We start from the raw sequence: 13869 nt of genomic DNA, 5'->3' as shown, positions 1-13869 counted from the left end.
TAACATACCATATTAAATCCACATGACCAGTTCTCATTGAAGCCCAGGGTTCCTGTTTTCAGGCTGAGAAGACAACATGACAGGAGAGTAAGAGTTTGCTCACTAGCCCTGACTAATTCATCACATTGTAGAAGCTGAAACTACAACAGAAGTTGATGGCATTAGAGCTAAGCAACTTCCACTTAGTGAAACACTAGAAAAGAAACCCCACTGATATCTGGGCTCTCTTGAATGTACAGTTCGAGAAGGGCTGCAGACCAGCAGATACAGGGCACAGAGCAGCAGATACAGACCCACAACTCCCTTTGCGTGCATTTATTTTCCAAAGCCAGTGCTAAAGCCAACCTGCTGGCAACATTTGCCTTCTGCAGGCTTGCCGAAGCCCGGAGTTGATGCACGTTACGCTGGCTCTGCCAGCACTCACAGCAATTCATTCCAGTTTCTGGGAGGTAAATGCAGGCTGGCTTCAGCTCAAGGATTCCCACGGCCAGCAGTGCCCAAGCCCCCGTCCTCCTTGGGGATGTGCCCTGGTTCCCTCCCACAAGAAACAGGGGTGGCACAGCCAGACCTCAAGGGAAACATTAGATGCCCAAGATGCAACTGAGGCTGGTGCCACAGGGAGAACACACACACGAGGACAAATGACTGGCCAAGTTAAGGACAAAGCTGCCACGAAAATGAACGGGGGTTGTCTTGTCTCCATTTCAGCAGGAGCAGGATGTAAAGCCCAGCTGCTCTGTAAAATCCAGCAGACCTGAAAATCTCCCCTCACAAGTGTGAGGGATCTCACACCCATTCACCCGTTTTCACATTAGACGTTTGTCATTAATAATTCCAGGCGGTGACACAAAGCAATTTGTTTATTCAGATCAACCTTTTAATCCCATCTCGCCTTCAAAATAAATTACCAAATAAACTCTTCCACAAACTATGCTCTAAATCATGAGGTGGCCACAGGACAAAAACTTCCCACCAGAGAAAAGAAAAAAAAAACACCAACAACAACATTTTTTTGGAACTTGTTTTGGTTTCACCGATTTGCTTCTTCCCAAAACATTAGGATTCTGCAAAATTTTAATCTGACACAAAAATCAGAATGCAGTAAACAGCAGATTCTTTGCTCAATCACACATCAGTTAAATGATCATAAAGCAATACCAGTACCACCAACAACAACATTTTTTTGGAACTTGTTTTGGTTTCACCGATTTGCTTCTTCCCAAAACATTAGGATTCTGCAAAATTTTAATCTGACACAAAAATCAGAATGCAGTAAACAGCAGATTCTTTGCTCAATCACACATCAGTTAAATGATCATAAAGCAATACCAGTACTTTAACAAGGGAATTGCTTCTACAAAATCCTGATAAACACATTCCTGGAAAACAGTAAATTTTAAAAAAATGTTTTAGTTGGTTTTGATGTGTCGTACCAGACTGTTTTATTGCGGTAAGTGGATTTAAAAAAAAAATTAAATAAAAAAAACCTGACAGAGCATTTTGCAGCAGGTTATCTCAATGCACAACCACCTCTTAGAAATTAAGCCTCGCAACATCCCTGTAAGCCAAGGACTTTACAAGCAGGGAAACTTGCATCAACAGGCTAAGTCCCATGTCAAGATCATACAAGGACTTGGTCTTGACTCTTGTGATAATCATATCACACCACACCATTTTGTACAGAATGATTTATTATGACTATGATAATTACTGTTCAGGTTTCATATTAGTGTTATCCTGCTGAGAAGTAACCCCTCCACAAAACCGGATGTTTTTGAGTAGAACAGTCTGCTCCATTACAAACCTTTTTCAGATTTAACCCATCACTGCAAGCTTTAAAACACTAAACCTGCAGGGCTCCTCAATTATTTTGATACTGAAGTGGAAGTGCTGCATCACTCTAAAACTGCAGAGTAAGGCTGATGCAGCAATGAGCACCAGCTGCGTCATTAGAGAAGCACAACTCTACAGATCACAGGGTGTATGTCCCTTCTTCTACTCCAAAGGTTGGGGGGTTTTTTGTTTTGCTTTTACTTGGCTTTAGATTTTGGCCTAGCCAGTTGCCAGTGCTCCCAGACACCTATTCCCAAAGGACTTGTCTTGCCCTCATTACCAGCAGGTGTCACGTTGAAGGATGTGAAATACCCTTGCTGCCCAGCTCAGGCCGCAGTCCCTGGCTCTAGGGATTGCCAGGGACAGCCCTGCCCCCTCTTCTCCCTGCCGGGGCGAAAGTCAGCGCCAGCACCTTGAGCAACCCCATCTCTGTAGTTTTCTACTTGCACCATCTCTCTCCATAGCCAAGAGATGAAAAGCTTCCCCTGCCAGCTGCCCACAGCGCCAGGCTATCAGGCAGCTGGTCTAAGTCTTTACTAGCTGCTTCCTGTCCCTCTAATCACAAGATTATTGATTAATAATTGTATATTTCTGTAAAAGAGCAAAAATGCCCCTCTGTGTGAAAAAGTTTAAATATATAAAAACACTTCATAAAAATATTTATTAAAAAAAAAATCAAAATGCCCTATGAGCCTGTAAACGTTGCCTGTAAAATCTCTGTTAACTGGAATAATTTGAAATACAGTCATTCAGGCTCCCTTCTGCCCTGTTCCGTAAGATTTTAAGATAACCAATAGAAACGCCACATGTCTTCTACTTTGACCCTCATCCCACCCGTTTTTCTTCTTCTTTGTTTGTTTCCAATATAACAGTTTGATTTCCCAATCGGCAATTTTCTTTGGAGGCATCATTTGTCTTTGCTTTTAACAGAGTTCTGCATGGCCTGATTCTGAGGCTTTCTTATGGAGTGGGCTTGAGGTCTGATGGGTAACACAAGCAACACCAAGATGCTTAGAATGTGCATGTGAAAATACATAGACCTGGGAACAAAAGCAGAAAGACAATATTATATTTTTGTCAGTAATAACATGAATTGTGCAACCTCAGTAAGTCCATGCAGAATTTAGTGCTAAGGGATGAATGCAGAAAGTATGAACCTGACCTAGAAAGCACAAAAATACACCCTTGAATTTCACACAGCCTATGTATGTGGTATCCGCTAGCACCGATGAAAATGTTGCTGTGGATGTAATGAGGCAAGGAACGACTCGGCAAACTCCAGAATCCAAAGTCTGACAGCTCGGATAAACCCACGTAATTCAACCCTAGACTTACTCAGCCCATCTCTTTTAATGTTAGAGTATACAAGGCTACATTCTGAAGAAATATCCTTCATGCTTAGGACATAAAACTTGTACAAGTTTTACAAAAATCAGAATAAAAAGTGACAGAAAGAAAAAAATTCACTCCAAGTGCTGAGATCTGAAATAAATCAAAACACTCAACTTTTAACTGCGGAAGGTCAGGTAATGAAGTTTACAGAAGGGTTATGTTTTTGAAGGCAACTTCTCAGAGATATCTTAATTTGATCTCCTATTAAATATCAAATATGTTTATTTCAAATAATTCGGTATACACAAGATTGAACAGAAATAAAAAATACTTAAACCAATTACATGAGGCTCTGGCAGCTTGGGGAGGACCACGGTTGGGAGCAGTATGGTCCAGCTCTTAACCACAGAGATGCACCTTTCTATGGTCTCATTTACGCTTCTTACCATAGTTCTAATATCCTTGTAAGGTGCTTAAGACTACTGCTAGGTGTGCAGTGCTCCAAATTTCCTTGTTTAACGGTCTCTAAATTTAAGTGTTAACTATGTTCAAAATCACTAGGGCAAACAACATTAAGGTGATAACCCAACTTGGGGCAAGGGTGGAAAATCATTTTCTTTGTTCAGAACTTTGGTAAAAGTAACATTTCTGCCTTCATGGAAGCTGGCATAGTGCTAGCAAGTTCTTTATACATATTTATTTCTGTAGTTTTGATGTTAGCAATATAATCTCACAGAATTACATTAATATTTACTACATGGAATGGCCTTTTGTAATACAAAGGGAAACCACTTCACTTATGGGGCAAATTTATCAACCAGTTTAATATTTTAGTCTCTTCTCTCTTTTTTGTTCTGATTGCTGTTTGCTACTTTTGTCTTGAAAGACAGAAAAATTAGATATTAATGAGGTACTTGGGAAAGCATCTTACCGAAACTAAGAAAGATTTGGAGTCATTTTTATATGGTAAGTTTTCTGTGTTGAAATCAAACGTTTTAAGAAACAGGAATAGAAAATGTCAGAATTCAACCCCCTTCAAACAGACTTACTGACAGCAGCTATCTTGACTACCAGTTTTATGTCTTTCATGTTAGAGGAGGGAATTGTCTGTCTTAACCAAAACCTGTTACTCTAAGTTGACAGTTCACTGTAGAATGAAAGAAAAGTAAAGCAATGTAGTCCAGTCTCCCTTTTCAAATTATTTTCTCAATTTCTCTATTTCAAATTATTTTTATATCCAATATACTCTGCAACACCAGTGTTTTCTTATTTTTAAGGAACCTAGAGACGTATTCACTTCCTATGGAAATTTTCAAAAAGAAAAGCAAACTCATTTCAAGAAGTAATGCTCTGTCAGGCACCCTCCTTATCTCCTGCTGACCGATCACATCTCCTGTTCTACGCATCTGGCAGCTGGAAACCTGGTCTTTTCTCATTGAGTCCTTCCTACTGCCAACTCACGTTATTCTTGACCTCTCCAGCCTTGGCCACTGTTAATGGTTGAGACTTGACTGTTTTGAAAAAGGAAACTGAATACAAGAAAAGTCACGTAAGGACACAGAAAGATTGAGAAGCAGAAGTGAAGTGCTCTGCCTTGGCATTATTATTATCTCATTAAGTTACAGGAGTGCAAAAATCACCCCTTACACATTATTAAACAGCCTGTTTGAACTCCTTTAAAATTTGATGAAGTGCCAACTGATTTTCAGTGTGGTTTGGGTTATTTAACAAAAGCCTGTGCCGGTCTGGAGAATAATAGTCAAGAGGAGAGAACTTACTTGTAAAACTTAATCGTGGGCTCAACAGCCAGCATAACAAATGGTGCAACAGTATAGCACACGGCCAGTTGAGTGACAACCCAGGTAACAATGTCGTATGCTATCTTGAGAGGCACTGACGAGAGGAAGTAATGTCTGCAATTGTTTCTTATCTGCAGGTCAGGGAAAAGTAAACAGAAAATAGTATAAATTCATTTCTTAGGCAAAGTCATGCGGACACATTGCAGCGTATGACTCTCCACTTATCATCAGCATTACTATCACAGAAAAGCATGTGCACCAGTTAGAACGCACTGAGAGTAAGAAGGAAGACAGAAGTGCATTGACTGGCATATCCGAGGTCCCACAGTCAACCAGCGGCAAACAGAGAAGCGTCCCCCAATTTCCTCTGTCATAATCACGGGAGCAGACTCTCATGCTGGGTATCTGGCACAGTGTCTTTGGGGAGGGGAGTTGTTATGATTTGATCTTCCTCCCTCCTGGTTTTGATTTATTACTGGTTATTAACGGTGAAACAAAGTTACTTTAAATGAAAAAATATGTGTTTATACCTGCAAGCATGTGCTGTTCCCTAGAGATTTTGGTTTAGCTTCACATCTATGAAATCCTCATGAGAGGCAAAGCACATGTTAAGACCGTGTGTTCAGCAACCTGCTCTAGCCATAGCTGTTAATGCTGATCACTAGTTTAATTCACCTTTCAAATTGACATGGTTATTTACCCACAGTCAAACTCAAAGACAACGGTGGTGCTTCCCAGCCCTGCACAACTGGCTGGTTCAGCCCGAAAAATCAGTAGTGATAAAATTAACAACAGTCAGACACAAAATCTGTTCTGTCTTTGGTGGCTCTGCCCAAGATGAGGCCCGTAAACCGAGAGACTAGTTTACTGCATCAATTACATCCACATGAAAGAGTTCAAGTTTGGGCTAATGCTCAACCCGTAACAGTTTCTTGTGAAAGACTGGGCCGAGAGCAAATTACATGCCAGCATATAGGCAACATGACCTAGCAAAAGTCTGGACTCCAACATGACCTTGAATCCTAAGCTAATTTGGCTGCATGGACATAGCCAGTGGCACTACCAACTGTACACCCACAAGCAACGTTTCTTCTGACAGCCAGGGACAGCATGGCAGCACGTGCAGAATTGGTGCTGGTTATAACTGCTGGGGGTACTTTGTAATCAGCTTCAATACAGAACAAAGTTTCAGTGAACATCAAGCCCGCAAAGGCATGGAAGAGGGCTCACAGCAGGGACAAGCTGCTTGACCATGTCAGGGTGGTCCCCGCAGTTGACAGCTGGATAGTATCTAGCATGGGCCTTAGAAGAGAACAATGAAAGGTACATACTGCTCTGGCTGCGAGTGTGATAAGGATTCCAGTGAGAAACGTAAAATAATATCCAGGATAGATACCATGCCACAGGGCCGACAGGATAAACGTTAAAGCCGTAGGGTACCAGGGAGCTCTGTCATAGCAAACACTGCAAAGATGAAAACAAGACAAGAAGAGGCTGAATATAACTGAACAATGGACACCGCGCTCCAAACCCTTCTCTGTTTTTAAGGTCTTATTCTGTTTTCTTAACGGTCTTATCTTTCCTCAGTTACAGACGAGGGCATGAGGCACTCTCCCTTCATTTACATGGAGGGTTAGGTGGAAAGAGGAAGCGTGCTTTTATGCACTGAGTAGCCAAAGAGCGCCTGTACAAATATTCCCGGTGCTCATACCATTTAAATAAATAGCGGGGCGAAAGGCAGGCAAGACTTCTCTTTCACCTTTATACCTCTATCTGGAATCACACACTACCCTTTCAAAACTCTGATGGCAGATCAAGAGCAAGTTGAAAGACAAGAGACGTGACCCCACCCTTCACTGGTGAACAGAGCTATTTTTAGGCACTGTTATCTGGCAGATGCTGGGAACAACAGGGAGTGCCGTAAGCTACTGCAAAGCAGGGGATTCCTGCTAACTTTAGCAGCCCAAAATCATACTCCAAAGACGCAAGCGAATGATACCATTTCAAGAACACACTAACCAGTCTATTCGGCTATCTGAGGTTTAACTGAAATGCTGTGTTCCAAAGAAACGAGTCAAGATAATGCACTACTTTATCAGGAACTTCATCTGAATCACGAGAAATAGTAGATACTGACTTTTAAGAGGTTAACAATGAAAATAGTTATGATAACCACAGTAAATCTGTGCCTGCATTTCAGACCTCACATTGACTGTACACTGAGCTTTAATCATACCAAAAAGTGTATCAAGCAACAGCGAGACAGTTCAATCTACAAAACTTGGACTTCTGCTAGTATTTATATGTGCCTTAACAGTCACGGGTTAAAATCAGATCTTCTCAGTGCTATAAGAAGTCTCTTCTCCATATCCTAAACAGGGACTCCCTAGCAAGCGTCTTCTGGTAACTCCAAACCGGACTACACTGGGGCTCTGAAGATTTCGACTTCTCTCCAGTTCTAGCCGAACTGAATCCCAGTGACACAAGGCTCGCCTGCAGCAGTAGTACGCATGGGAAACATAACATGGCAAAGTGAAACAGTACAGCAAGAATAATGGAGGCAAACAGCAGCCTAAAAGATGCCATCAAAATGCTATTACTTTTTATTACGGAAGATCTGAACAGTTCATTTATGGCTTTGCTGCTCATATATAAAATGTGGGCATCTTACATTTGCAGCAATAAAACTTTACAGCACCAAACACCCTTGTATTCCACCAACTGTTACAGACACAGGAAATAAAGACAGACAAGAGGCTATACATTTATGAGATTCACCAGTCAGTGTTTTTCCAGGCCATCTAGAATTTTTGGGTCTCACAAGCACGTTACGGTTTCATTACTCTTACCATTTTAGCCAGGCAGCTGTCTGAATGTTCCAGTTTTCAATGTACATTTTAAAACTTGTCGCAGTCTAAGAAAGAAGTTCACATGAAATGTTAGCACTGAAACCTGTAAAATAATACTTGCATTTTAAATTAGAGAGGTGGTACACGGAAAATATTAATTCTAGTAGCTAACTGTTGTGAAGACTGTGCCACAGTCCATCATTATACTAACATGTTTTGGGAGGGACATTAACTAGGCTGATTGCTCACCGTTAACACTTGGCACTTGCTGTAAAAATCTCACTTTGTTTTGTAAAATTAAATACAGTGTTTGGTTATTTTTCAAATTATGGGAAATCTGAAAAGCTTTCTTGTTTTAAATGCTTGGCCTTCCCTTCAGTTTATAAACAGCTTCATTTTTGAAAGAGATACCTTGCCAGCCATTACGCAGTCTGGACTTCCCTAGAGTGTTATTAAAACAAAGCGTTATAAAAACTAGAAGAAATGCATTATTATTTGGAGAAGGGAGGGGGAAGACTGAAAAACATGGACAAAAAAATTTAGGACTAAATTTAGAAGCCAATTCTCAGCCCACTGCCCAGTGTGAGAAACCACAGTGGACTCCAGGGTCCTGGGAGAACCACCTGTACCTCCTCACAGCACCAGTTCTCCCAGTTTTAGGGGACTGCTGGACTCCATTCAGCATCAGTTCCCCTAATCCTGGTCAACTTCACCTCTGGTGGTTCCACATCCCCGCTCCCCCTTGTTCCTCGCCTACTGACAGAAACCTCCGAGGACCTCCTCACCAAGCAGGGACATGATTCAGTGGCACCACATTATTTTCTCGTATCAGCTGAACGGAAGGACACACTGAAAAGATGGATTAAAGGCAAAGGTTTCCAAGGGGAATATGCAGATATTTTTGCACTTCCACGCAGAATCCTGAAGGCTAGCACTTCATCCTCTGTGTTTAAAGAGTTAAAATGATTAGCAATTCCCGATGCAGTAGTGCCACATTTTAATTGCATTACTGCACCAAGAGAAGCCAAGAAAAATATAATTTCTCTTTCAACTAATATTGTCGCTCTCTTCTGGCATCCTTTAAGTTCTCCTCTTATGTTACCAAGAGAGCAAGTAGTCATTGGCTGTCAAAATACGCATGCTGCCAAGGCTTTCTTCGAGTCCCCCACATGCGTTTAGCCCCCGTCACGTTTTAATGCCCTCACAACTCCTGCCATGTGCTTATCTTTACTACAGATCAGGTCATTTCCTGGCCACATTTAGCACTCAGGTTCCCAACTCTTAAGCAATTTTACATATGCAGGTGGCTATACCTGCTGAAAACGCACTGTACAATCACACTTAAACTTCAACTCCCGGAATTGTTGTTGGTGCATAAAGTGACAGTTTAAGGCTCACGCAAAGTAACGGTCTCTGTAGCCTCTCTTTTTCTCATTGCACAGATGATCAAATCAGTGGAGAGCACTCTGTTTTATGCTCCTGGAAATAATTTCTCCACCCTGATCTCTATTGCCCCAGTGACCAGTAAAGGAAAAAAGTTTTGAGGGGTCTACAGTTCAGTGGGTAGAGAGGAGCAAAGACTCCTGCTTCCTTAATTTGGCTTGACTAAAGATCATTGCCGGCACTTCACTTTCCTCATTCAAGCAGAAGCTGCCTCAGCCCATCAAGGTAGGAATCATCTCCTGTCCCAAAACTGAATCAGACATTGATTCAAGATCTTAGAGTGGTATCTCGGATGCTGCCATCATTGAGGAGTATAAAGCATTTCTGGGCATATTCTGCACTACCGCTCAAGGAGAGATGTACACTAAGGATTAATTAAGGTTAAAAAAAAAAGACAGAGAAAGGATGTTGAGAAAGAGAGCGTGTATAATGATACTTCCAGTTTTGGCATCTTTCAATGAAGAATTACAGGGGCTCTTTCATTCTTGAGAAGAGCTATTAAAGCACATTCACTTAGTCACGGATCATTCAGCAATAAAGCAGTCAACTTATTTTCATCTGCTTTTCCTTTTAAAATCATAACTACAGAATTACAGGAGGAAGCTCCTCCTACTTCTAAAGAAAAGAAGCCTTTAGAAAGCAGTCTCAGACATATAAACATTTTCACATCCCACTGGCATTCACAAAATATTCTTCGGGGCAAACAAATTACATTGGCCATCTTTTGCATTAGAGAAACAAACAAACAGCTTACAAAGGACTAATGGATGTTAAAAGTATACTCCAGTCACAAGAAGCGCGTGACATGTTTTGAGAAACTGTGGTTTGCTGGATGGAGCTCTAGACAGCAGCCATCTAAGCTCTGTGTGGCCCTGCCAGTTCCCATTCAGGTTGCTCAGTTTGTACCTGTTATCTCTCCGACCCTTGCTTTTCTTCATTTACAAGAGGCATTCCAGGCATGTGCAGGGACCCAGCCCTTGCAAGTGCCTGTGCAATGCCTACTCCTGGCGGCCTCTTTCACTACCACCACCCGTCTCAACTGGGTTACAAAAGTGGAAGACTATTAGAAGTAAATAAACAGAATAAACCACAGATGGTGGAGAATCATAGCTGCAAGCAATTTATTGACCCGCTGAACTCAGCCACAATCTACAGTAATTGACTGCTCATTTATTAAACATCTGATTAATCATTTATTAGTCCTCTATAAACTATTTAGAAATGCAACCTGAATACAGAGCATGACAAAGGCTGCATGACAGATGCTTTTTATCTGCCCAACAGATAAAATACAAAACCGCTCCATGTTAAAGAGGGACAGCCTGTTGGCATGGACTTATTTTCCTTCCAGCAAAGCTTCTCCCCATTATCATGCCCATTTCTCTAAAATTATGGCAACGCAGCCACTCCTTTAACTCACCTCAATGTTCCAGATATTTAAATTGGACAACAAGTCCCAGCGGAAAGCGCCCCTCTCATCAACTCCACTGAATCCATAACCAGCTGCATTGTTGACTGCATCTGCTGCAATGTCAAAGCAAAATGGGTCAAATCAGACTGCTGGAGGAGATGTGTTTTCTTACAAGTCAGTATGACATTAAACACACATTTGAGCCAGCTTTATAGCAATTAGCATCCCCTCTTTCAAAGAGAAGCTTCCTCTTGGCAAAGGGGCATTGCTATAAGGCGACACAAGAGTCATTTCCTCAAGAGGAAAGACTAGCTACTCCTTGGGCAGAAGAAATAAAATAATAACATAAAAATAAGACAACAATGGATAGAAATCACTTTTCTCATTATTTTACCTTGCATATCTATCTCAGATTGATAATAAAGAGTTGCCATAAAATGAACTAGCATTTTCCTCAAAAGGGTACCTAGATGTCACAGCATTTTCCAGAATTCAGAAAAACTGTAGTGTCTCAAAGACATGCTTACCGTTTCTATTGAGTTCCAACATGGTTGTTTTAATTAAGACTTTCATTCAGACTTCTGCAGACAAAGCCTTTTGCTAATCCTGTTGCTCAGTGCCTCCCTAAGTACCTCACCATCTCTACAAATCAAATATTGAGTAACTTCAATTACAGACTTAACTACTTTAAGTGCAAATAAAAGCTTGGGTAACGGTAGGCATTTCACATGCTGCACTCTTGCTCTTTCCCAGGGCGCCGGTCAACTACCTCCCCTCTCAGCCTTGGCTGGGAGCCACCTCATCACTGGGTCTCAAGATCCTGCTTTTAACGCACCCCTGCCAGAAATCCTCTCTCGGAGTACTAAGAAAACAGAAGGGATTCGTTATCTCTGGATCACTAGATGCACCCACTGAGGATTATTGGAAGAAAAAGGAAAGCGAAAATACAGGTAAGGCTTTTCCTTCTAGATCATTCACAAAATACAAGCCTGGTTAAGTTATGCTTTAAAAAGGTCAGCATTTCTTTCCCAAGAATGAAAACTGATTTTGCTTTCTAAGTGCTATGAGTACAGGCACAAGCTCATGGAGGAATCCCAAAGCACAAAACCAGGGAGAGAACCTAATTAAAAGCAACAAGACTAACAATAAATAAATAAATAAATAAATAAATGAGCAACCTTCTCTAACATGAAGCTTTCCATTTTATTTTCCACTTTACTAAATGAGCTAGATTTTACTGATCGTAAAAGAAAGGTCTCCAAGTTTTTAATTCTCTCCCTGTTTAAAACAAAACAAAACAAAACCAAACCACAACCAAAAAAACCCAAACAATCACCCTGCCTGAAAATGGCCCATAGGACCCTGCCCAATTGCAGAGACTGGAGCTGCACATAACTATCACCCCAGAGCAGGGGTACTCCTGGATTTGCTCCTCCTTGCTCTAAGGGTGGCAGGGACCGCTTGGTGTTTCTTTGCCAAAAGCCAGAAACCAGAAATCCAGGGACATAATAATACAGCAGACCCGTTGGCCTCTCGCTTCCCGAGCTGCTGTCTGCAGAGCAAGGTGTGAAGCACAGAAGAACTGCAATTGTCCACCCTCGAATTGCTCACAAAACCCCAACCTCCACAAAGCCCGGCAGAGGTTTCCCTGCTGACTTGAACAGCTCTGGCGTATCGCTTTCACAGCTCCTTGGATGCAGGCGCTCAGTCCAGAACTGGTTTCATCGACAGCTCCAAGTTAAGTTTGCGGCCACATTCCCATGACTATCGCTAATGCAGTGAGAAGCCGAATTTTCCGTCTTTCCATGGATCTAGAGGAATTCAGCAGCGTGGCTCTCGCACAATAGCGTGACTGTCCTTTTCTGAGAACAGGAAGCGCTTATCGGCTGTTTCAGCAGGCACTTTTATAACGCCCTGGGCCATGCCAGCAGGAGCTAAACTGCAAAAGGATAAAGTGTCTGCTGTTCTGCTGCCTGGATTTGTAATGTGAGTAATAGAGGCCTCACCCTCCACTATGCAATGCATGCCTTTCCCAAAACCCCTCATTTGTAAGATACTTCTACAGCCTCTACGGCTTAGTCACGTCACAAATCCAAGTTCAGTTTATATCTTCAATAATGGACTTTTAGTTAACTATAATGCTGAAAAAAAATGGAGGCAACAATTTAACATTGGATGCCACAAAAAAAAGTTTCTGAGCAAGCAATTCTTTATCCCAAAGCCTTTCCCATCCCACATATGCCAGTCCTGGCTGTCTTCCCTCAATCTGTCGGTTTTATTCCCAGCAGTTTAATCACAGCCTCACAATGTGATTAAACTGCTGGCTCTTTCCATCCCATCTCAATGACACTCGTCTCAGTTTCAGGTGTATGCATTGCTGGCTGGGCTTTCAGGATCTCCCCTACACACAAAGTCTTGTAATACCAGCAAAAAAATTGAGTCGCTCAATTTTCAGCCTGGCCTAGAAGGATTTGAATCCTCACACATAGATAGGAAAGGTGACTTCTAAAAGGAAGAAGGTAAAATACAAAAAGATTATTTTGACCATCAGTCTAGCTAGCTCCCAATGAAAGAAATTTGCTTCTCTGTATAATGAGCCCTCTTCCTTCTCTTCTCCTTGCAGAGATTCTTGCGTCCTTCCCATCATCTCCTTCATTCCCCACCTTCCCTATGGTCCTCCAATCCTTTCTCTTGACCGCTCAGAGCTAACACGTGTACAGGACCACACATTGCCTTAGAGGCAAAGCCTAACTTCAGCCCCCCAACAAGCACTACAGCTTTCTAATACAGAGGCATGTGCTAAAGATGTCCCATAGGAGGAGAGAGGTCTGTTTGCATTATAACATACTTGTAAAGCCTGAGCAGGTGTGACCAATTTTAACCTCCCAACCACACTGATATATGCAGCAAATTATGAATAAAGCATGAAAATCAAGGTTTGGAGGAGACAAACTTTTTTCCCACCCCCCTAGGAATTTCTGTAAAAATTACGCTGGTAAAATTACAAAGTTTTAAGTAAGAGGAAATTGTTACATTGACTTTACTGGCAAGAAGCTGAAAAGCAGATTTGATTCCAGAGGCAGAGAATGTCAGACAAGCTAGAAGAGATTTTATGCACGTTTTTGAAAACTTCTGACATCTCCCCACTTCAGTGGGGTCCAGCGCCTACAGGAACACGTGTACATCTCCCATGGGAACTACA

General features: G+C 41.8%; 1 protein-coding gene across 1 annotated transcript in view; it reads right to left on the bottom strand.

The window, feature by feature from the left end:
• Window positions 1-2740: 2740 nt before the first annotated feature.
• MBOAT1 (membrane bound O-acyltransferase domain containing 1) overlaps window positions 2741-13869 on the bottom strand; it is a 90905-nt gene continuing 79776 nt past the window's right edge. Inside the window, exons 10-14 of the mRNA XM_009273968.1 lie at window positions 10677-10780; window positions 7814-7878; window positions 6296-6428; window positions 4944-5095; window positions 2741-2873 (exon numbers count right to left, since the gene is read on the bottom strand). Coding sequence (XP_009272243.1) covers window positions 2741-2873; window positions 4944-5095; window positions 6296-6428; window positions 7814-7878; window positions 10677-10780 — 587 coding nt within the window. The remainder of the gene's footprint in view (window positions 2874-4943; window positions 5096-6295; window positions 6429-7813; window positions 7879-10676; window positions 10781-13869) is intronic.

Source organism: Aptenodytes forsteri, unplaced genomic scaffold, assembly GCF_000699145.1.
Source record: "Aptenodytes forsteri isolate BGI_AS27 unplaced genomic scaffold, ASM69914v1 Scaffold831, whole genome shotgun sequence".
Classification (NCBI taxonomy): Eukaryota; Metazoa; Chordata; class Aves; order Sphenisciformes; family Spheniscidae; genus Aptenodytes; species Aptenodytes forsteri.
The sequence above is the reverse complement of the archived record's forward strand: the minus strand, read 5'-3'. Positions and strand labels throughout refer to the sequence as shown.